General features: G+C 46.2%; 1 protein-coding gene across 4 annotated transcripts in view; it reads right to left on the reverse strand.

Moving 5' to 3' along the window:
* The window catches only part of MED24 (mediator complex subunit 24), a 29298-nt gene extending 9594 nt beyond the window's left edge, over nt 1-19704 (reverse strand). The window contains exons 1-12 of one of the 4 annotated variants that reach the window (XM_021704542.1): nt 19659-19704; nt 19081-19246; nt 18910-18992; nt 4778-4816; nt 4145-4218; nt 3552-3790; nt 3350-3406; nt 1787-1898; nt 1499-1649; nt 1075-1188; nt 437-484; nt 6-88 (exon numbers count right to left, since the gene is read on the reverse strand). In XM_021704542.1, coding sequence (XP_021560217.1) covers nt 6-88; nt 437-484; nt 1075-1188; nt 1499-1649; nt 1787-1898; nt 3350-3406; nt 3552-3790; nt 4145-4218; nt 4778-4816; nt 18910-18992; nt 19081-19210 — 1130 coding nt within the window. In that variant the 5' untranslated portion in view covers nt 19211-19246; nt 19659-19704. Of the gene's footprint in view, nt 1-5; nt 89-436; nt 485-1074; nt 1189-1498; nt 1650-1786; nt 1899-3349; nt 3407-3551; nt 3791-4144; nt 4219-4777; nt 4817-18909; nt 18993-19080; nt 19462-19658 lie in introns of those variants that run through there. The other 3 variants (XM_021704543.1, XM_021704544.1, XM_044921891.1) reach the window with 3 other exon arrangements.
* Between the last annotated feature and the right edge of the window lie 2765 nt (nt 19705-22469).

The raw sequence follows: 22469 nt of genomic DNA on the forward strand, positions 1-22469 counted from the left end.
CGTACTTGCAGCGCTGGTCAGCTTTGTCCAGCAAGGGTGTGAGCTTCAGCAGGAACTCAAAAGCACAGCTGACGTCCTCGGTAAAGTCCTACAAAGAGCCAGGAGCTGCCATCTGGCTTCTAGGCCCCCTCCAGTCCACCCACAGCTTGTGATGCAGGCTCACAAGGACACCCCGCTGGACAGAAACCCCGACAAGCCGGTCACACCCACCACCGGCTTGCAGTGACACGACGGGGAGGAGTGTAGAGGACCAGCACTCTACACCCGCCTCTGTCTGGAGAACGGGTGTGTGCGCGTGGACACACGCAGATGTCAGGTGCACTCACATTTCCAGCCAGCCCCCAGGTGCAAGGACGCAAGACTGACCCTTCCCTTGCCCCGTTCCTCCCTTTCCCTTGTGGAAACAAGGATTCACCAACTCATTTCTCCAACTTACCTTGTCTCCGTGACAGTATTTCTTTAACTTCACCAAAACCTGTGGGATCTAGAGAGTGAGGCAAGAGGAGAAACAGGAAGAGCAATTTCTTCTCTTTCACCCAGAACTAAAGGCATCCCCTCCATCTCCCTGCTCCAAGCAGAGAGACAGAAACCCTTCCACCCTGGAAATGAAAGCACTCTCAGGGCCAAGTTAGAAGCTGGCAGGCATCCAAGCATCCGGTGCCTGATGCCTACAGGACACAGGGACCCCTCACTTCTGCTGGCTCCACAAGGAATTGCCATAAGCCAAGGAAACCCTGATTCAAGGACTGGGGCCACTTCCCTGGCTCCCATAACTGCCCTGTGCCAATCTGGCTGATGACTGAGCTAAACGGCACCTGTGTGCTAAGAGATGGCAGGCGCCTGCCAAGTCAGCTAAATATAGCCCTGGGACTTTCAGAGAAAAGACTCGATGGGAACTTGCGCTGGGGGACCTGGCAGGCTGCGGACGATGCCGGTGGGGAGAAATGCGGGACAAAGATCCTGGGTGTCGCTGCTTTTCCTGAGAACCATTTCTAGACTGGGCGCTCTGTTGCTCCCACGTCCCAGGTACCTTAACCAACTGAGCCACCCAGGTGTCCCTCACGTCCCAGGTACCTTGAGGAAGGTGAAAGCTGTCCACTTGAGCTCCTCTGTACCCTCGGGAGACTCGATGAGCCCCACAAAGCAAGCTTTCCAGATCTCCAGGACAAAAAGTGGGGTGGGAATATGCTGTGGGATGATCCGAGAGTGAAGCCTAAGAGGGTGCCCATCCCCCTTCATCTTCTGAAGGCCCCAGGGTGGGGGGAAGGTGGGGGCTGGTCAGGCAAGCTCAGAGACGGTGCAAACAGGTACTGCCCCACTCCAGGGTGAGAAGCAGGGATGTCACGTGAAATGGCACCACCGCACATGACAGGGATCCGCTTTCCACCGCGAATCAGGAGAAATCCCCTTTCTCCCAAGAAGTACCAGAAGAATCCTCCCCATTGCCCCACGTAGCCAGCCCGCCACGTTGACAGAGAAGCAGCTCTGGACCCCCCACCTGCATACGCTTCACCATCATCAACTGTTCCACCAGGGGCTGTGTCTCGCCTGTCAAGTTCATGGTGCCCTCGAGCAGGACCACCGCGTGGACCGTGGGGTAGCCAGTCTTATGCAGCTGCTCCGAGTGCACAGCCAGCATTGTGGGGATGCTGAAGGGAAGAGATATACAGGGGACAGTGTGAGGAGCCAGGAAGAGGTGGAGAGCAGGTGAGAGCAGAGGGGTGGAGGCCAGGGGCCACAACTCCCCACCCACACCCAGGGCCCGATCAGCGTGGGAGCCAGGTACCTCCTAATGAGCGTGCCACACTGCTCAGCCTGGCTCCGGAGCTGGGGGTTGCTGAGACTGGCCAGGATCTCCCCAAGCTTCAAGAGAGAATGCTCAATGGCAGTCCAGGAGGCTGGTGAAGAAGAGGAAATGCAGACACACGATGGGAAACAGACGAGAGGAAGACACTGGCCCTGAGCTCAAAAACTTTGGCCCCCCTGGGCCCTCAAAACCACACATGGAGGTTTCCCCTGAGGATGACATGGAGGCCAGGGGCCTGAGGGCAGCATGCACTGTTTCTAGAAGGGGGGTGAGCACCAACAGTGAAGGCCCTAGAAACTAGCCCCAGAGGCCTGCCTTCTAGTGGAAGCACGCAGCCGACCTTAGAGCCGACGTATGGCCTAACACAGACAGTGGCAGAGAGAGGCACAGCAGGGTTGGGGTCCAGTGGCTGGAACAGGGAGGCAGCCGCAAATCGCATCAGGAGTGGCCAGCCTTGCAAGTGGGCACCACTCTCTACGGCTGTCGAGCTAGATTCCTAACCAGCCTTCTGGATTCACCCCTGCCTCACCCTGCTGAGGCCTCTGCTCTCACCGCCCACCCCCTCTGTAGGTGCCCCAGCTTGGCTCATTGCCACCTCTCAAACTCACTCTCCTCAAGCCTTTGTTCAAGCCCGGATACTTCAACAACTCAACCAATTGGTCCAACCCACTGACCTCTCCTCCTAAATGCTTGAAATGGTCTATACCGCATTATTTTGCACTTAATTCTGAGTCACTTATCCTAGTTACAACTCCACAGGGTCAAATGATGAATATTGGCACCAACTAGCCCGTTAACCTCCATGTGGCATGGGGGAAAAAAACCAAAAAGATAAGACCTGAGATCCATTAAAATTAAGTTAAATACATTTACTCTTCAAGCCACTAAACATTTGTCAAGGGCTCAAGATAGGTAAGACACTGTCAACACAGCCCATTTTTATGGAGGGGTCATCTCTCTGGACTTTTGACAGTAACAAATATACTTTGAGAAGTAACAAATATACTAATCCTAATAATAAATTCTCCAAACAGGTCCTGAAGACCTGGGTGTGACCCGTTCTAGCATTCTTGTTACTGGGAGTGTAAGAGAGCCTTAGGTGGTCTCAAGCCACTACAAGACCATGGCCTTGGGCCCCATGACCAGAAACACCAGAGTCTCCCCTCCCACCAGGTGATCTGTCTCCTCTCAGACTCTGGAGGGTTCCAACATTTCACATCTGCACTTGAGTCAAGAGGTGCATGATCCAACAGGCCTGACAGCAGACAGGTACCATGTTTAAAGGGACGTGTTAGGCAACACTCAAACCTAAGAGTCATGTGCTTTCAGACGAGTAGTGTGAAGACAAACACAAGGATGGATGGTGTGCTTCTCTCGTCCTCTAATTTCTTCCATGTATGTTAATGTACTGGTCTTGCTCCCCACTAGCATGTATGTTTGTTGAGGGCAGGGACCCTGCCCCATGCTCCTTTGGTAGCCCCCCGCCCCCCCGCCCCCAGCACCTGGCACAGTGCTGGGCGTACAATAATGCTCAGTAAATACCTGTTGGTTGATTGGCTCGGGTGCCACCCTGCCCAAGTCCCTGGGATGTATGCAATGCTTATGGGGAGAAAAAAAAGGAAGTGGGATGATTTCAGATCCTCCTGGAAAGAAGTGGGATGGCATCCTGCCTCTCCCCTCTCAATTAAAGAACCGGCTATGGGAAGAGCGGCAGGCGGGGCTCAGGGGACCCAGGGGGACATACAGGCCTCCTCTAGTTTGGCGATGTGGAGCAGGGCCCGGTTCTTGGTGCTGCTGAGGGTCTTCTCCAGGCGCAGCAGACACATGGCAAGCTGCTTCTCCCCGGCCGCTGGAGCTGGAGCACCGGCCTCCAGCCCCTCCCGGAGCCGCTCGGCAGAGGCTGCAGTACAGCGCAGCAGCCAGTGGAGGGCGCTGAGAAGGGCCCGGCACAGCCCGATGCACTCCTCGGCTTTGCCATGACAGCTACCAGGGAAAGGGTGCAAAATCTGTCTCCGCTCCAAAGGCTGAAACATGACCCACACCACTGTTCCCCAGAGTGGCCGGCACACCCCTCCTAGGGAAGAGAGCTGGGAAGCTAGCAAAGTCCTAGGGAAGACAGCCCCGTAGGCTTCCACCGGGCAAGATTTCAAATGAGCCACTCCAAAGAGAAAAGGCCTTTTGTCCTAGGGGACTAAGGAGAAAAGGATGGGGATGGGTGGGTGCAGATGAGGAAGAGGGAAGAAGTGTGGGACCCCATCGAGTTGGTGTCAGTCTATGGACTAGGAGCTTCTCCCGGACACTAAGATAATGCTGGAAGGTTACGAGCCCTGCCATTACCTCAGTCGGTCACAAAACATGTCCATGATATCCAGCAAAGCCTGGACACACAAGTCCCGGGAAAAGTCATCAAACTGTGGAAAGAACAGTAACAACGCTATGGAACATCCCAGTCAACCCCTGGGCTCACACATGAGGCAGATGGCATATTCAGGATGCCTGCTCATCTTTCCTCCAACCTCAGGTTTCAGACTCAGCATTCTTTCTTTTTTTTTTTTTTTTTTTAGATTTTATTTATTTATTTGACACAGAGAGAGAGACAGCTAGAGAGGGAACACAAGCAGGGCGGGCGGGAGAGGGAGAAGCAGGCTCCTGGCTGAGCAGGGAGCCCGATGCAGGGCTCAATCCCAGGACCCTGGGATCATGACCTGAGCCGAGGGCAGACACTTAACGACTGAGCCACCCAGCCGCCCCCGGCATTCTTTCAACATTGGAAATTGGCTCCTAATATCCAGCCTCCACTTGCCAGGATCCCCCTCCCTCCAATGGAACACAGCAATGCCATCATGTGCTGCCTGTCCAGCCTCAGAGTTTACATGATCAGAGCAGTCAAGGAGGTGGGGTCCCACCTATGACTATTATCTCTCTGCTCCCCCTGCCCTCCACCTAGCTCATGAGTGGCTATGGTCATACCTTACTGATTGCTGTGAGGACAGAGGAGTAGGACACCATCTGGAGGGAAAGAAGAAAGACAAAGTTCAGACAAGTGTCACACGGCTGACAGGATCAAATACTGACACTTAAAGTTTCTGCAGCTCTCCAAAAACCTCAACCCCTTCAAGAGGCCTTCCTCAACCCACTCTAAGAGAGGCATTGTCCCTATTCCTGCTTCTATCGGAATCACCGTAAATGACATCATCAGCATACACCCACTGATGAGGGTGGGCATTCAAAGGTACCGAGTTCCATGTTCACATGCCACTCACTGTCCACTACATACAAGGTTCAAATGACTGTTGGTAGGCAGAAGAATGGACAGGAATGAGGTTATGTTACTTTACTCCTACAAGTTCTATAAAGGGTACTTTTATTTGGACAAGAAATGGAGACGAACAAACACTCCCTGCAATGAACAGGTAGCACCTGCACCTTGAAGTAGGTAGGGAATTTCATTATGCACACTCTTACTGATTCTCTAGGACCTGCTCTCTAGGACTCCTCCAGGACACCTTCTCTGATCAATCACAACCTCCCACCGTGAAATTCTTCCCCGTGTGCTCCAAGTAATTGCCTTATACCCGTCACGACACAGTGGGTGCCTGTTGCCCCCACCAAACCAGGAGCTCCTTGAGGACAAGGACGCTTTTACTCAGTGACCACCGTGAACTTGCTGAGAATGTCTGTAGAATGAGTAAGGAAAGACATACCCTGGATCAGCATTTCTCAAAGTAGCTTCCAAGGTTGCACTGTTCGATAGAGAAGCCATAAGCCACATGTGGCTGTTTAAATTTAAATTAAATAAAATTTAAAATTCAGTTCCTTAGTCAGACTAGCCACGTCGCTACATGTGGCTACGGCTACTATATCGGACAGCACAGATGTAGAGCATTTCTGTTACTGTAGCAATTTCTATTGCATGATGTTATTCCAAAGATTCCCCAAGACGTTAAAAAATTTTACACACACACACACACACACACACACACACACAGAGCTTCTGTGTGATATTAATTTGAGAAACTGTGGAATAAATAAATATAAAGAGCTTTCTTTACTATAGAGTATCTCTGAATCATAATATGCGTGTATACAATGAGAACCTCCAAGATAAACGGAGACAAAGAAAGCAATACTTCCCAAGCTTATTTGACTAAGGGAAATACTATCTGAACTGTGAGCTCCCTGGGAACAGAAATAGTGGTGAATTTATATCTGTTTCTCTAGAACCTAGCCTGCGCCTAGCACATAGTAGGTCCTCAGTAAGTCTTTACTGCTTTGGATTGAATTCTCAGAACTAGCATTCTGAAAAAACTGTACTTGAAAAATAAACCTCTGGGGCGCCTGGGTGGCTCAGTCGGTTAAGCGTCTGCCTTTGGCTCAGGTCATGATCCCAGGGTCCTGGGATCGAGTCCCGCATCGGGCTCCCTGCTCAGCGGGGAGTCTGCTTCTCCCTCTGACCCTCCTCCCTCTCGTGCTCTCTGTCTCTCATTCTCTCTCGCAAATAAATAAATAAAATCTTTAAAAAAATAAAAAAAAAATAAAAAAAATAAACCTCTGTTAGTAAAACCTATTCATCACCATCATAAGATTAGAGTTGTAGTTCAAAAGAAATAACTAATGTGTCCTGAATGAAATTAAAACCTACGGAAAGCCTTCTAAGTTGTCATATTTTTAAAAAATAGTTACAGCATGCTGATAAAATATGAGTAATACTTTAGAAAGTAGTTACATTTATATACTCAACACCAGTGGCAAAATACACCAAAATAAAAAAGCAGAATACAATGATAGAAACTGTCAGGATAATCACCAGCCTTGTGGGCTGTCTTCCCTAGAGGAATAGAGATTTCCAAAGATTTAAGGAGAAAGTGAAGTCAGCCTCAATGGCCTTAGTATGGTGAATTTTATATGCATGGCAATGCCTTCTGTGTATAATTTCTCCAACAGAGTGCTCTCTGTTCAGACACCTTTAACTACTATTCTTAAATAAACAAGAGCAAAACACACAGAGGACTTAAATACACAATTAGTGTTTAGCGCCGCTCTCAGCAAGATGTTCTGTGAACCCATAGCTGGTGTCTGATGGTGATCAAAAAGTTGGGAGCCTGCCTGGGCAGGATGACCATAACGTTCCAGGCGAGTGTTTGTTTATTTATAACTGATGTCCCCATAGCAAGAGCTTGGCAGAGAACTGAACCTTGTTGGATACCAACCTGAAGGGGGAGCTGGATGTTCCCACTGAAACGGACCCCAAACTACCAGAAGAGCAACTGCCCCCCCCCCCAAATCTGTATGTTCTGAGGGACGCTGTATGTTCTAATATATTTATGGTCTCCAAATTCAGAATTCCTTCCAGTAAGTTTTTGCTAACAGTATCAATAAAGCACTGCTACTCTTGAGACCTAAAAATACTTTCCACATGGCGAACTGTTACTGTTTTTCACAACAGGATTTAACCTCTTTCACTCTTAATATATCTATCAACATAGGAGTTCTAAGCTACCACCAGCCCCTGAGGTGGGAGCCCCTCTATGTGGCCCACTGCACACCTGGCTAGCCCAGACTGACCAGCGGCTGCTCTCTCCTCTCCTCTGCTTTTGATAGTAAACACCCCCAACTACTCCTAAGTGCCCTCCACGTGCACAGCACTGGACCGAAGAGCTCTTGACTCTGAAGGAAGAATCAATGCCTAATTTTGCATAGCACTTTACAAGTACTGAAGCTCCCGCATATACATTTATTTCTCTCACTGTTACTTCAGCCTTGCTCTCCTTCTTGCCTTCCCATCAGTGTTTACACATCTCGAGATTCTTCTATCTTTGAGAGAACTTCCCACAGACCCCCCATTTCCAGTTAACCACCATGCTCTCTCTCCTGCTCTTAGACTTCTTTTCAGACTCTTATGAGGAATCCTTTTCCTATGTGTGTTCCCTACATGTGATTGGTTCCTCGGGGATTTGGCTTGGGTCATTTTTTTTGCTCACTCTCCACCCTCTCTGGGCACTATCGTCCATGTCCACAGCTTCAATTACCATCTGCAGTTGACAACTCCAAAATCAACAGTACCAGTCTAGGTCTCTTCTTCTAAGTTCCACACAGGTATGTTCAACTGCCTACCAAGTATTTTCTCTTTGATAGTCCACACAGGCACCTTACTTAAGAAGGCCAAAATCAGGGGCGCCTGGGTGGCTCAGTTGGTTGAGAGTCCAACTCTTGATTTCAGCTCAGGTCATAAGCTCATGGTCGTGGGATCAAGCCCACATTGGGCTCTGTGCTCAGTTGAGAGTCTGTTTGAGATTCTCTTTCTCCTTCTCCCTCTGCCCATCCCCCTGCTCGTGCTCTAGCTCTCTCTCTAAAATAAATAAATCTTTAAATAGGGAAGAGGGAAAAGCAGGCCTTCCGCTGAGCAGGGAGACCGATTTGGGGCTCGATCCCAGGGTCCTGGGATCATGGCCTGAGCTGAAGACAGACGCTTAACGACTGAGCCACCCAGGCGCCCCTATACATATATATTTTTTAAAGATTTTATTTATTTATTTGACAGAGAGCGACACAGCGAGAGAGGGAACACAAGCAGGGGGAGTGGGAGAGGGAGAAGCAGGATTCCCACTGAGCAGGGAGCCTGATGCGGGACTCGAACCCAGGACCCTGGGATCATGACCTGAGCCGAAGGCAGATGCTTAATGACTGAGCCACCCAGATGCCCCTAAAAATATATATGATTAAAAAATGTATTAAATATTTAATATATATAATATATAAAATATATTTTAAAAAAAGAAAAAAAAACTATTTAAAAAAAAAAAAAGGCCAGGGGCACCTAAGTGGTGCAGTTGGTTGAGTGTCCGACTCTTGGTTTCGGCTCAGGTCATGATCTCAGGGTTGTGAGATCGGGCCCTGCGTCAGGCTCCATACTTGGCGTGGAGTCAGCCTGGAACTCTCTCTCCCTCTGCCCCTCCCGACCATGCCTGCTCTCTCTCTCTCAAATAAATAAATAAATCTTAAAAAAAAAAATAGCCAGGGGCGCCTGGGTGGCTCAGTCATTAGGCTTCTGCCTTTGGCTCCAGTCTTGATCCCAGGGTCCTGGGATCGAGCCCCACATCGGGCTCCCTGCTCCGCGGGAAGCCTGCTTCTCCCTCTCCCGCTCCCCCTGCTTGTGTTCCCTCTCTCACTGTCAAATAAATAAATAAAATCTTAAAAAAAAAAAATAGCCAAAATCAATGTCCTCTCCCCCGCTCAGCTGCACCCCAACAACGGCCCTACACTTCTCTGTCTCCTTATGATCCCATCAGCCATGATTTCTTCCTCTCTCTCATGCCCCTCATCCTGGTAATCACTAAACCCTCTCATTTGCCACCTCCTTGTTCTTGAATTCATCTTCTTCTCTGCTGCCACTTCCCATGCTTATGCTAATATCATCTCTTACCTGAATTACTGCAATAGCCTAATCAGGAGTTGGAAAACCATGGCTCAAAAGCCAAATTGGACCCATCACCCTTTTTTGTAAATAAAGTTTCATTGGGGCGGGGGCGGGGGGGGGGAAGAGCGCCTGGGTGGCTCAGTTGGTTAACCATATGCTTTCAGCTCAGGTCATGATCCCAGTCCTGGGATCAAGCCCCATGTTGGGCTTCCCTCCTTAGCAGGCTCCCTGCTTAGCAAGGAGTCTGCTTCTTCCTCCCCCTCTGCCCCTCCCCCTGCTCCTCTCTCTCTCTTGCTCACTTTCAATCTCTCAAATAAAATCTTTTTTAAAAAAAATAATAAAGTTTCATCAGACCACAGGCATGTCCATTTACTTATATACTATCTATATCTGCTTTCAAACTATAATGACAGAGACCACATGGCCTGCAAAGTGGAACGTATTTACTATCTGATCCTTGGCAAAAAAAATAAAAGCCTGGGTGCAAGACTGGCTCAGTAGAAGAGCATGTGACTCTTCATCTCAGGGTCATGAGTTTGAGCCCCAGGATGGGGGTAGAGATTACTTAAATAAATAAACTTTAAAAATATACATATGCCTGATTAAATGGTCTCCCTGCCTTCTGTCTTACCTCCCTCCAACTCATTCTTCTAACTACCACCACAGTGATCTTTCTAAAATTAATCCACAAATTCCCCAGATCCACAAAGTCAAGGAAATCTCCATCAAAATACAACTGGACTTTTTAAAAGAATTTAACAAGTGATTTTAAAATTTGGAAAAGAAAATGCCTGAAAACAGCCAAGAAATTTTTGAAAAATAAAACAACTAAGGGAAGACTTGCCTAACCAGACATCAAACATACTATAAAAGTATAGTAATAAAACAGTAAAGTACTAGCGCAAGCAGAGACAAATATATCAATGAACTAAACTAAAATATCAAGAAATAGACCTTTGTAAGAGAATTTAGGATACGGATGAATGGCCTATTCAATAAAGGCAGTTGAGCCAACTGTCCATCTATTTGGAAAAATAAGTAAGTTTGGATCTCTTCCTCACACCACAATAAATTCTAAATGGACTCCCATCCAAGTACTAACTAGGCCTGACCCTGCTTAGCTTCCGAGATCAGACGAGATCGGGCGCGTTCAGGGTGGTATGCAATCAGACAAGAAGAAGAAATAAAAGGCATCCGAATCAGCAAAGAAGTCAAACTCTCACTCTTTGCAGATGATATGATACTTTATGTGGAAAACCCAAAAGACTCCACCCCAAAACTGCTAGAACTCATACAGGAATTCAGTAAAGTGGCAGGATATAAAATCAATGCACAGAAATTGGTGGCATTCCTATACACCAACAACAAGACAGAAGAAAGAGAAATTAAGGAGTCGATCCCATTTACAATTGCACCCAAAACCATAAGATACCTAGGAATAAATCTAACCAAAGAGACAAAGAATCTGTACTCAGAAAACTATAAAATACTCATGAAAGAAATTGAGGAAGACACAAAGAAATGGAAAAAGGTTTCATGCTCATGGATTGGAAGAACAAATATTGTGAAAATGTCTATGCTACCTAAAGCAATCTACACATTTAATGCAATCCCTATCAAAATACCATCCACTTTTTTCAAAGAAATGGAACAAATAATCCTAAAACTTGTATGGAACCAGAAAAGACCCCAAATAGCCAGAGGAATGTTGAAAAAGAAAAGCAAAGCTGGCGGCATCACAATTCCGGACTTCCAGCTCTATTACAAAGCTGTCGTCATCAAGAAAGTATGGTACTGGCACAAAAACAGGCACATAGATCAATGGAACAGAATAGAGAGCCCAGAAATGGACCCTCAACTCTATGGTCAACTAATCTTCGACAAAGCAGGAAAAAAGACAGTCTCTTCAACAAATGGTGTTGGGGAAATTGGACAGCCACATGCAGAAGAATGAAACTGGACCATTTCCTTACACCACACACAAAAATAGACTCAAAATGGTTGAAAGACCTAAATGCGAGACAGGAGTCCATCAAAATCCTAAGGAGAACACAGGCAGCAACCTCTTCGACCTCAGCCACAGCAACTTCTTCCTAGAAACATCACCAAAGGCAAGGGAAGCAAGGGCAAAAATGAACTATTGGACTTCATCAAGATAAAAGGCTTTTGCACAGCAAAAGAAACAACAAAACCAAAAGACAACTCACAGAATGGGAGAAGATATTTGCAAATGACATACCAGATAAAGGGCTAGTATTCAAAATCTATAAAGAACTTATCAAACTCAACACCCAAAGAACAAATGATCCAATCAAGAAATGGGCAGAAGACATGAACAGACATTTTTCCAAAGAAGACATCCAAGGGGCGCCTGGGTGGCTCAGTCGGTTAAGCGACTGCCTTCGGCTCGGGTCATGATCCTGGAGTCCCGGGATTGAGTCCCGCATCGGGCTCCCTGCTCGGTGGGGAGTCTGCTTCTCCCTCTGACCCTCCTCCCTCTCATGCTCTCTGTCTCTCATTCTCTCTCTCGCAAATAAGTAAATAAAATCTTTAAAAAAAAAAAAAAAAAAGACGACATCCAAATGGCCAACACACACATGAAAAAGTGCTCCACATCGCTCGGCATCAGGGAAATCCAAATCGAAACCTCAATGAGATACCACCTCACACCAGTCAGAATGGCTAAAATTAACAAGTCAGGAAACGGCAGATGTTGGCGGGGATGCAGAGAAAGGGGAACCCTCCTACACTGTTGGTGGGAATGCAAGTTGGTGCAGCCACTCTGGAAAACAGTATGGAGGTTCCTCAAAAAGTCGAAAATAGAGCTACCGTACGACCCAGCAATCGCACTACTGGGCATTTACCCCAAAGATACAAATGCAGGGACCCGAAGGGGTATGTGCACCCTGATGTTTATAGCAGCAATGTCCACAATAGCCAAACTGTGGAAAGAGCCAAGATGTCCATCGACAGATGAATGGATAAAGAAGATGTGGTATATATATACAATGGAATATTATGCAGCCATCAAAAGGAATGAAATCTTTTTTTTTTAAAAGATTTTATTTATTTGACAGAGAGAGATAGTGAGAGCAGGAACACAAGCAGGGGGAGTGGGAGAGGGAGAAGCAGGCTTCCTGCGGAGCAGGGAGCCCGATGCGGGGCTCGATCCCAGAGGACCCTGGAATCATGACCTGAGCCGAAGGCAGGCGCTTAACAACTGAGCCACCCAGGTGCCCCAAAAAGGAATAAAATCTTGCCATTTGCAACGACGTGGATGGAACTGGAGGGTATTATGCTGAGCGAAATAAGTCAATCAGAGATAGACATGTATCATATGACCTCACTGATATGAGGAATTCTTAATCTCAGGAAACAAACTGAGGGTTGCTGGAGTGGTTGGGGGGTGGGAGGGATGGGGTGGCTGGGTGATAAACAATGGAGAGGGTATGTGCTATGGTGAGTGCTGTGAATTGTGTAAGACTGTTGAATCACAGACCTGTACCTCTGAAACAAATAATACATTGTATGTTAAAAAAAAAAAAGAAGAAGAAAAAGATAGCAGGAAGGGAAAAATAAAGGGGTAGAAATCGGAGGGGAAGACAAACCATGAGAGACTATGGACTTTGAGAAACAAACTGAGGGTTCTAGAGGGGAGGGCGGTGGGAGGATGGGTTAGCCTGGTGATGGGTATTAAAGAGGGCACGTTCTGCATGGAGCCCTTGGTGTTACACGCAAACAATGAATCATGGAACACTACATCAAAAACTAATGATGTGGGCGCCTGGGTGGCTCAGTCGGTTAAGCGTCTGCCTTCGGCTCAGGTCATGATCCCAGCGTCCTGGGATCGAGTCCCGCATCGGGCTCCCTGCTCCTTGGGAGCCTGCTTCTCCCTCTGCTTCTCTCTCTCTCTCTCTCTCTCTGTCTCTCATGAATAAATAAATAAAATCTTTAAAAAAAAAAAAAAAACTAATGATGTAATGTATGGGGATTAACATAACATAATAAAAAAATGGTAAAGTGAATTGTAAAAAAAAAAAATAAAAAATAAAAAAATAAATTCTAAATGGATTAAACAAAATAAATACAAAAAAGCGAAGTGTTGGCAGAAATTGGAGAAGAACATATTTTGATCCTTGGAGCAGGGAAGCCCTTGAGCAAGACAAAAGCCATATAGGAAAAAATGGTTAGGGCGCCTGGGTGGCTCAGTTGGTTAAGCGACTGCCTTCGGCTCAGGTCATAATCCTGGCGTCCCGGGATCGAGTCCCGCATCGGGCTCCCTGCTCAGCAGGGAGTCTGCTTCTCCCTCTGACCCTCCCCCCTCTCATGTGCTCTCTCTCTCTCTCTCAAATAAATAAATAAAATCTTTAAAAAAAAAAAAAAGAAAAAATGGTTAAATCTGACAATAAAAACATTCAAAATTTCTGCATGCTAAGAAAATAAAACCAGGGGTGCCTGGGTGGCTCAGTCAGTTAAGTGTCTGCCTTCGGCTTGGGTCATAATCCCAGCGTCCTGGGATCCAGCCCCGAGTCAGGCTCCTTGCTTAGCAGGGAGCCTGCTTCTCCCTCTGCCTGCCACTCCCCCTGCTTGTGTGTGCTCTCTCTCTCTCTGTCAAATAAATAAAGAAAACATTTTTAAAAACAAAAGAAAAAAAAAAAAACCAAAAAGTTAAAAAAAAGTTATAGAAAATTTCAAACATAAATAACAGATAAAGATGACAAGATCAATTATATTAAGACACTTAAAAATCAGTAAGAATTTTTCTTGGGGTGATGAAATGTTCTCAATTGTCTGTGGTAGTGGTTGCACAACTCTGAAAATACTACAATTCAGTAAACTGTATACTTTAAGTGGGTAAATTGTATACTATGTGATTTATATTTCAATAAAGCTTTTACAACAAAAAAACAAACAAAAGAAAAATGGGCAAATGATATGCGTAAGCAATTCCCAGAAGTCATACAGAGAGCCAATAAACATATAAAAAAAAAGTGCTCAACATCACAGTTATGGAAATACAAATTATAATGTGATGTAACTTTTTCCTTCTGGAAAGGAATTTAAAAAAATTCTATCCAGGGGCACCTGGGTGGCTCAGTTGTTGAGCATCTGCCTTCAGCTCAGGTCATGATCCCGGGGTCCTGGGATCGAGCCCCGCATCGGGCTCCCTGCTCAGCAGGAAGCCTGCTTCTCCCTCTCACACTCCCCCCTGCTTGTGTTCCTGCTCTAGCTGTGTCTCTCTCTGTCAAATAAATAAATAAAATCTTAAAAAAAAAAAAAATTCTATCCAGCATTGGAAAGGTGTTGGGAAACACTTATCAAACACTATGGAGGGGCGCCTGGGTGGCTCAGTTGCTTAAGCGACTGCCTTCGGCTCAGGTCATGATCCTGGAGTCCCGGGATCGAGTCCCACATCGGGCTCCCTGCTCGGCGGGGAGTCTGCTTCTCCCTCTGACCCTCCCCCCTCTCATGTTCTCTGTCTCTCATTCTCTCTCTCAAATAAATAAATAAAATCTTTAAAAAAAAAAAAAACACTATGGAGGGGGTGTAAACCAATACCATCCTTTCTAGAGGGCAATTTGCAGGATCTACTGCAACTGAATATGGAGGTATTCTTTTTCTTTCTTTATATTTTTTTTAGAGAGGGAGGAAGGGGGGAGGGGGAGAGGGAGAGGGAGAGAGAATCTTAAGCAGGCTCCAGGCCCAGCATGGAGCCTTACTCGGGGCACGATCTCACAACCCTGAGATCATGACCTGGGTCGAAATCAAATCAGATGCTTAACTGAGCCACCCAGGCACCCTGAATATGTGGGAATTCTTTCTTTCCTTTCTTTCTTTCTTTCTTTCTTTCTTTCTTTCTTTCTTTCTTTCTGAGAGCTGTCCCCTTCATTTTTTTATTATTATTTTTTTAAAGATTTTATTTATTTATTTGACAGAGACAGAGACAGTGAGAGTAGGAACACAAGCAGGGGAAGTGGGAGAGGGAGAAGCAGGCTTCCCGCGGAGCAGGGAGCCTGATGCAGGACTCCATCCCAGGACCCCGGGATCATGACCTGAGCCGAAGGCAGACGCTTAACTGATTGAGCCACCCAGGCGCCCCTGTGGGAATTCTTTAAACTAGCAATTCCATTTCTAGGTATCTATACTAGGGAAACATTCCCAGAAGTGCAGACAAGTAAGTATAAGAATGTTCAATGAGGGGCTCCTGGGTGGCTCGGTCGGTTAAATGTCTGACTTTGGCTCAGGTCATGATCTCAGAGTCCTGGGACTGAGTCCTACATCGGGCTCCCCACTCAGCAGGGAGTCTGCTTCTCCCTCTGCCCCTCCCTCTGCTCGTGCTCTCTCTCTCTCTCTCAAATAAATAAATAAAGTCTTTTTTTAAAAAAAAAGAAAGTTCAATGAAACAATGAGCATAACAGTAAAAAATTAAAAACCTCTATTACAGTACATATGGAACATTATGCAGCAGTTAAAAAGAATAAGGTAGATGAATATGTGCTCACATGGAAAGCAGACATAAGCCAAGAGGAAAAAGGAAGTACAAGAATTACATGCCACCTGAGGGATACTACTCAGCAATTTAAAGAGAATGAACTGGGGCGCCTGGGTGGCTCAGTCGATTAATCGTCTGCCTTCGGCTTAGATCATGATCCCGAAGTCCTGGGATCAAGCCCCGAGTTGGGCTCCTTGCTCACCAAGGAGGCTGCTTCTCCCTCTCCCTCTGCCTGCCGCTTCCCCTGCTTGTGCTCTCTCTCTCTCTCTCTGTCAAATAAATAAATAAAATCTTAAATAAAAATAAAAGAGAATGAACTGATCGCATAAACAACCACAGAGATAAATCTCAAAAACATTTATTTTTTTTAAAGACCTATTTATTTATTTGAGAGAGAGAGAATGAGAGCACAAGGGGCAGGAGCAGAGGAAGGGAGAGCCCCAAGGAGACTCCACGCTGAGCACAGAACCCAGCACCGGGCCCCATCTCACAACCCTGAGACCACGACCTGAGCCAAAACCAACTGCGCCACCCAGGCACCTCTCAAAAACATTTATGTTAAACAAAAGAAGACAGAGTATCGAGTGTTTGCTATATGATTCCATTTCTTTCTCTTTTTTTTAAGATTTTATTTATTTATTTGACAGAGAGCGATACAGCGAGAGAGGGAACACAAGCAGGGGGAGTGGGAGAGGGAGAAGCAGGCTTCCTGCCGAGCAGGGAGCCCAATGCGGTGCTCGATTCCAGGACCTGGGATCATGACCTGAGCTGAAGGCAGACTCTTTTTTTTTAAATTTTTTATTGTTATGTTAATCACCATACATTACATCATTGGTTTTTGATGTAGTGTTCCATGATTCATTGTTTGTGTACAACACCCAGTGCTCCATGCAGAACGTGCCCCCTTTAATATCCATCACCAGACTAACCCATCCTCCCACCCCCCTCCCCTCTAGAACCCTCAGTTTGTTTTTCAGAGTCCATTGTCTCTCATGGTTTGTCTCCCCCTCCGATGTCCCACCCCGCCGAAGGCAGACTCTTAATGACTGAGACACCCAGGCGCCCCACGTATGATTCCATTTCTATGAAATCCGAATATAGACAAGACTAATCTACAGTGACAGAAAACATTTAGTGGTTGTAGGAGGACGGGCTAGAAAGGGACACAAGAGAACTTTCTGGGAGAATGGAAATGTTCTGTATCTTATTTTGAACGTTAGTGACATGGGTATATACAATTGCTAAAACTCACTGAATTCATCTTAAGGTCTATGCATTTTATTGCATGTTAAATATCTATACACACACACACATAAATCCTACCACACCATTCCTCCACTTAAAACGCTTTAAATGATTACTCATCACCCTAGAATAAAGTCCAAACTCTTTAGCATCACCCACAGGTCCTTTATCACCCACAGGCCTCCCTATGTCTCCCTAAGCCAGTCTCCTTCTTGAAGTGCTAGCCCAGTAGTTCTCAAAATATGGTCCAGGAACCCCTACAGTCTGTGAGATTAAAACTATTTTTTAGGGGCACCTGGGTGGCTCAGTCGTTAAGCGTCTTCCTTCGGCTCAGGTCATGATCCCAGGGTCCTGGGATCGAGTCCTGCATCGGGCTCCCTGCTCCGCAGGAAGCCTGCTTCTCCCTCTCCCACTCCCTGCTTGTGTTCCCTCTCTCACTGTGTGTTTCTCTGTCAAATAAACAAATAAAATCTTTAAAAATAAATAAATAATAAAACTATTTTTTAAATACTGCTAAGATGTTATTTGCCTTTTCTACTCTCATTCTCCCACAACAGCATGTGGAATGTCCCATAGGCTCCATGACATGTGAATCATATAATTAAATGTGTCAACAATTGGAATATCTGTGTAACTCAGTAACAGATATTTTCCACATGACCAATTCATGATATTATAAAATCATGCATGAGTAACAGACCTGTTCAAAGTGCAAGACAGAGACCAATGGATTTTAATGTAACAGAGTATAAGAAGCTCATTGAGGGGTGCCTGGCTGGCTCAGTCGGTAGAGCATGTGTGACTCTTGATCTCAGGGTTGTGAGTTCAAGCCCCATGTCTCGTGTAGAGCTTACTTAAAAAATAATTAATTAACTAATTATTTTTTTTAAGTTCATTGATGTGGTTTCACATCACCTGTTGAATTCAGCGTGTCAATGAATATCCAGTTTATCTGAAAAGCTTATTAACATTCTCTGCCCTTTTCAAACTAAATAGGTGATGTGTGAGGACAGATTTTCTTCACACACTTCAACCAAAATAGCCCACTGCAACAACTGAATGCAGAAGCAGATATGAGAATTCAGCTGTCTTCTATTAAACCATTAAAGAGATTTGTAAAAACGTAGAACAAAGCCACTTTCCTCACTAGCTTTTCTGTTTTGGAAAATATGGTTTTCATTAAAATGTTATTTATATTAACATGTAATGTAACAGGCTTTATTTAATAGACTTTACTTTTTGTTACTTTTAAATAAGTTCATAAATATTTTTTAAATTTCTCAGTTTTCGTTTCTAAAATGGTAAATAGGGATAGATGTAATACATATAAACAAAAGCTCTGCGGGAGTCTCAATAGTTTTTAAGAGCATGAAAGGGTCCTGAGACCAAAACTACTGCTCTAGCCATATAAATTATTTTTGGCTCCTAAACAACATGTGATTTTTGTCTCCCAGCCTTTATATATGCTTTTCTTTCTGCTTTGTACACTCTCACCAATCTGCTTGGCTCCTATTTAACAATAAGGTCTTGGTTTAAATATCACTTTCTCCAGAAAGCCTTCCCTGATTGCTCAGACTGAATTCCGTGCCTCTCTCACATACTCCCCTAGTACTGTCTTAACCTACATCACAAACCCATCCTGTGACTGACTGCTTATTTTCATGTCTGTTATTACCCACTAAATTCCTTGTGTGCTGGGATCAGGTCTTGCTCACAGCTATATCCCCACGGCCTACACCACTATCTGACACATTCATGACTATTTACTGATAGAACAAGTTAATGTAACATTCATCACAACCAATGAAGTATTATTATTTTCACAAGAAAACTGAGGCTCAGAGAAGTGTGTTCAAACAAATTCACCTACAAAGTGTAAGCTGACAACTATACTCCAAGTCTTTTACCTTCAAATCCTCACTCTCTGGAATAGGTGGGGCAGTTTACCTGGGAACTAATGGCATACTTCAGGTAGGACAGGATGAGAGGATTGGGGGAAGGTCCAATCATGGCCTGCTCCAGTAGTGCTTCTGCAAGGGGAATAACAAAGCAAGACTGAGTGGTTATAGCTTTTCTGGGTTTAGCCCTCCCATCCTTCCTTCCTACTTCACTTGAGACCTGCTAGGTTGAGAATGTCCCAGGTGGCTCCTTTGGGGAAGAATTTCTTCATGTTGATTGCCCACTGGTAGTCACTCCATCGCTCCTTCCAGGCTTGCAAAATGGCTTGCTTCAAGTTCACTACCTTCATGATTTCACTCTGAGAAGGGGCCGGTGGCGGTCAGCTCTAAGGTGGAAGAGACTGAGCTAAGAGAAGGGGAGAGGGGATTCTGAAGGAAAGAACAGGGGAGGGCCGAGTTGAATGAAACGGATATAGGAAGATTTAAGGCAGGCAGAGGAATCAGAAAGAAAAAATGGGGAAGAGGATAAGGAAGGGATTCTGTCAGGTTCCTCCCTCCTGAATCAACTGGAGCACTAAGAAAAGGGTGTCAAAGGGGCTTAATAAAAAGAGTGAAGAGGGTGGCAAGGGGTTAAGCCTATTCCGATTGCCTAATTACGCCCTTAGCTCTGGCTGCGTCCCTCAGCCCCTACCACCCCAAATCCACAGTTTTTTCCACCACTTCCTCCACCTTCCCCAACCTTGAAACTGTAACTCCCTATTTCCTTTTCAGCCACCACCTCCCCAATTTTGAGCCTACCGTGCAAGCTAGTCCTAGATCTTAGGTATCGCCATCTTGGCACTTATCAAACAGCTTAACTTCTATTGGCTGGGAATAACAAACATGAGCCAATAAGAATGCAGCAAGAGACATGTCTTCTGGGAATTGTAGTTCCTTGGACTCGGTGTTCTGGGAATTGTAGTTCCTCGGACTGGGCTAGCAGGGAAGCTAAGGGACTCCGTTAGCGAGCCCGCATTGTCTCTCTGCTTTAGAGAAGGACAGGTACGAGCTGAAGCATCAGACTCAGGGAGCGGAGGGAGCGGAGAGCTCTCGAAAGACCGTTCGCAAGCAAGCGTCGCCCAAAGACGTCACTGTCGACCAGGCATTTAAATGATATTCTGACACCCTTTCATTACATGCTAGTTACTACGCATAGCAGGGGTGTGGCGTTCGTTCAGCAATACGTTTTCCTCTTTCTTGACCTTTTTTTTCTTTTTCCCTTTTTGGTTTTGGTTTGGTTTTTTTGGTGTTTTGGTTTTGGTTTTTGTGGTTTTGTTTTTGTTTTCGTTTTTGTTTTTGTTTTTTTGGTGCTCCTACACCCCTGGGTGTACCAGAGTTCTTATTTCCACGTCTGTATTCCAGAGGCTACATTGGGGCTTGATCAATTGCACACACATCACCATTTAACCCCCAAATTTGGCAGTCCTCCCAAAATCTCCTGGCCCTGCATACTGCTTGAATAGGGGGAGAAGTAAGGAGGAAAGTAAGGAGGAAACGGAGGTTAAAGTTATCAAAACTAAGGGGAGTCTAAGAAACTGTCATAGCCAAGAGGGCTTAAGGAGACATAATTATTAAATGTAACTTGGCATCCCGGATGTCATCCTGGAACCGAAGAAGAACATTGGGTGAAAACTAAGGAATATGAGTAAAGCATAGACATTAGTTAATAATGACATATCAATATTCGTTCATTAGCTGTAAAAAATACCATACTAATGTAAGAGGCTAATAAAAGGAGAAATTGGCTATGGCATACGTGGGGACCCCCTACTATCTTCAAATCTTTTCCTGTAAATCTAAAACAGTTCTTTTTTTGGAAGTTTATTAAAAACAATATGATGTCTTGCTTATCCTATGGAACCAAATCGTGCATAATTATATTCAGGGCTTTAGACATTAGCCCTCTTTTCCCCCTCCAGTGAGAAGCTCAGAAGCAAATGCTATTCACCTCTGGCTTCAATGGCTGAGCCTTCTCTATATACCCCTTATCCCTGCCCTGTCCTGGGGACAGATCGTCCCTAACATCTATAACCTAGGACAAGAGTAAACATGGAGGCCCCAGCCAGTGTTCTGCCACCCCCTACTTTCAGCTCCCCCATCCCATACCCTAAGTCTGATATCCCAGTCCATGAGGCCAAGTTCCATCCATATTCCCCAGCAACCATTATTTGGCCACCCTTTCACTGGCAAAATCAGTCATTAGGGGGATGAATCTGGGAGCGCAGTGCGCTCAGGCTCTGGAAGTAAACTTGTTGGCCCTTGGGGCAGAGAATAACAGGATCCTGGGTATGGGAGCAAAATCACAGCAGGGAGACAAGGACCCCTGTTCTGAGGGGTAGAGTGCAGCTGAAGGAGGGCCAGATCACAATCCTCTAAGTTCATTACTGCCTATGGCCTTTCTCCCTCCCCATGCACCCATACACACCGCCTCCATTCTGCTCCCCTTTGTGCCTACCCAAGTGACACCACTGGGAAATAGCATTTCTGCAAAACAGCTGCCAAATATGTAGAGCCAAAGCTTCCAAAGCAGGAAGGAGGGAGAACCCAGACTTCTCACGCTTAACTTCCAAACTGCCCCCGGCCCCACTTGAGGCTACCACAAACCCCACATTCACTCACACTTGAGACGACCACAAACTCTGTTCCTCTGAAGCCTCACATGAACCTGGCCTCCCTTCTTCTCCCAGGCCCCAACTCTACCTTTGCCTGCTCCCTCCGCTCATTCCTTTCTGGTTACAGCAGCCCAGGGCCCCCCACCTTGAGCCATTCCTGGATCCTATAGCTCCTTTCCCATCCCTCGTAGCCCAAACTGCCCCTCTTAGAGAGAAGCTGTCAACTTTGTGACTGCTCTTGACTGAGTTAGTGGGTGTTGGGTACATTTGGGGGAATATCTGGGCCCTGAGGATAGTGATATTCTGAGCTTAAACCATCCCTCTCTGGCAGGAAGCCTGGCAGATCTCTGGGGGATGGAGGGGTGCCTTCTTCCCACTTCACAGTGGCAGGGAGGCGGCTTTTGTAGTCAGGCCATCTGCCTTCCCCGTCCCCCCACCTCTCACCAGCAGCTCCTTTTCTAGGTTTGGCAGAGTTCCCCCAAGGACTGGACTCCTAAGGGACTATGAGGACTCCCTTAGCTCTGGACATGGGCCATCTTCAATTTCTCTACTTTGACTGTCCTGCCTCTCTGGTCTGTCAATATCAGAGAGAGCCTTTCCATACACCACCTCTTCCCTCCACACCACATTAGCTTCCTAGGACCCACCTGCTCCCTGGCTGGATCCTCTCTCCCCAAGGATGGGACTCTGAAAATCCTCCTGTGGGTAAGAGAAGAAATACCAGCATCCCCTCTGGAAAGGAAACCCTCCCTCCACACAGCCCCTCTCAAAAACCCTTCTTAGCCCCACTTTCTTTTGCTGTCCATTTCTTCCCCCTCAGCGCTGATAAAGGCTGAGCTCCCACCTCTGCTCCCTTAGTTCCAAGCCCCAACCTCTTCATCTCGTTGGCCAGTCTGGCGGGGGAAGGGTCCGCCCAGCCAAGTGAGGCAGATGGAAGCCACCCAGCTGAAGTGACATG

The sequence above is a fragment of the Neomonachus schauinslandi genome, chromosome 15, assembly GCF_002201575.2.
Source record: "Neomonachus schauinslandi chromosome 15, ASM220157v2, whole genome shotgun sequence".
Lineage (NCBI taxonomy): Eukaryota > Metazoa > Chordata > Mammalia > Carnivora > Phocidae > Neomonachus > Neomonachus schauinslandi.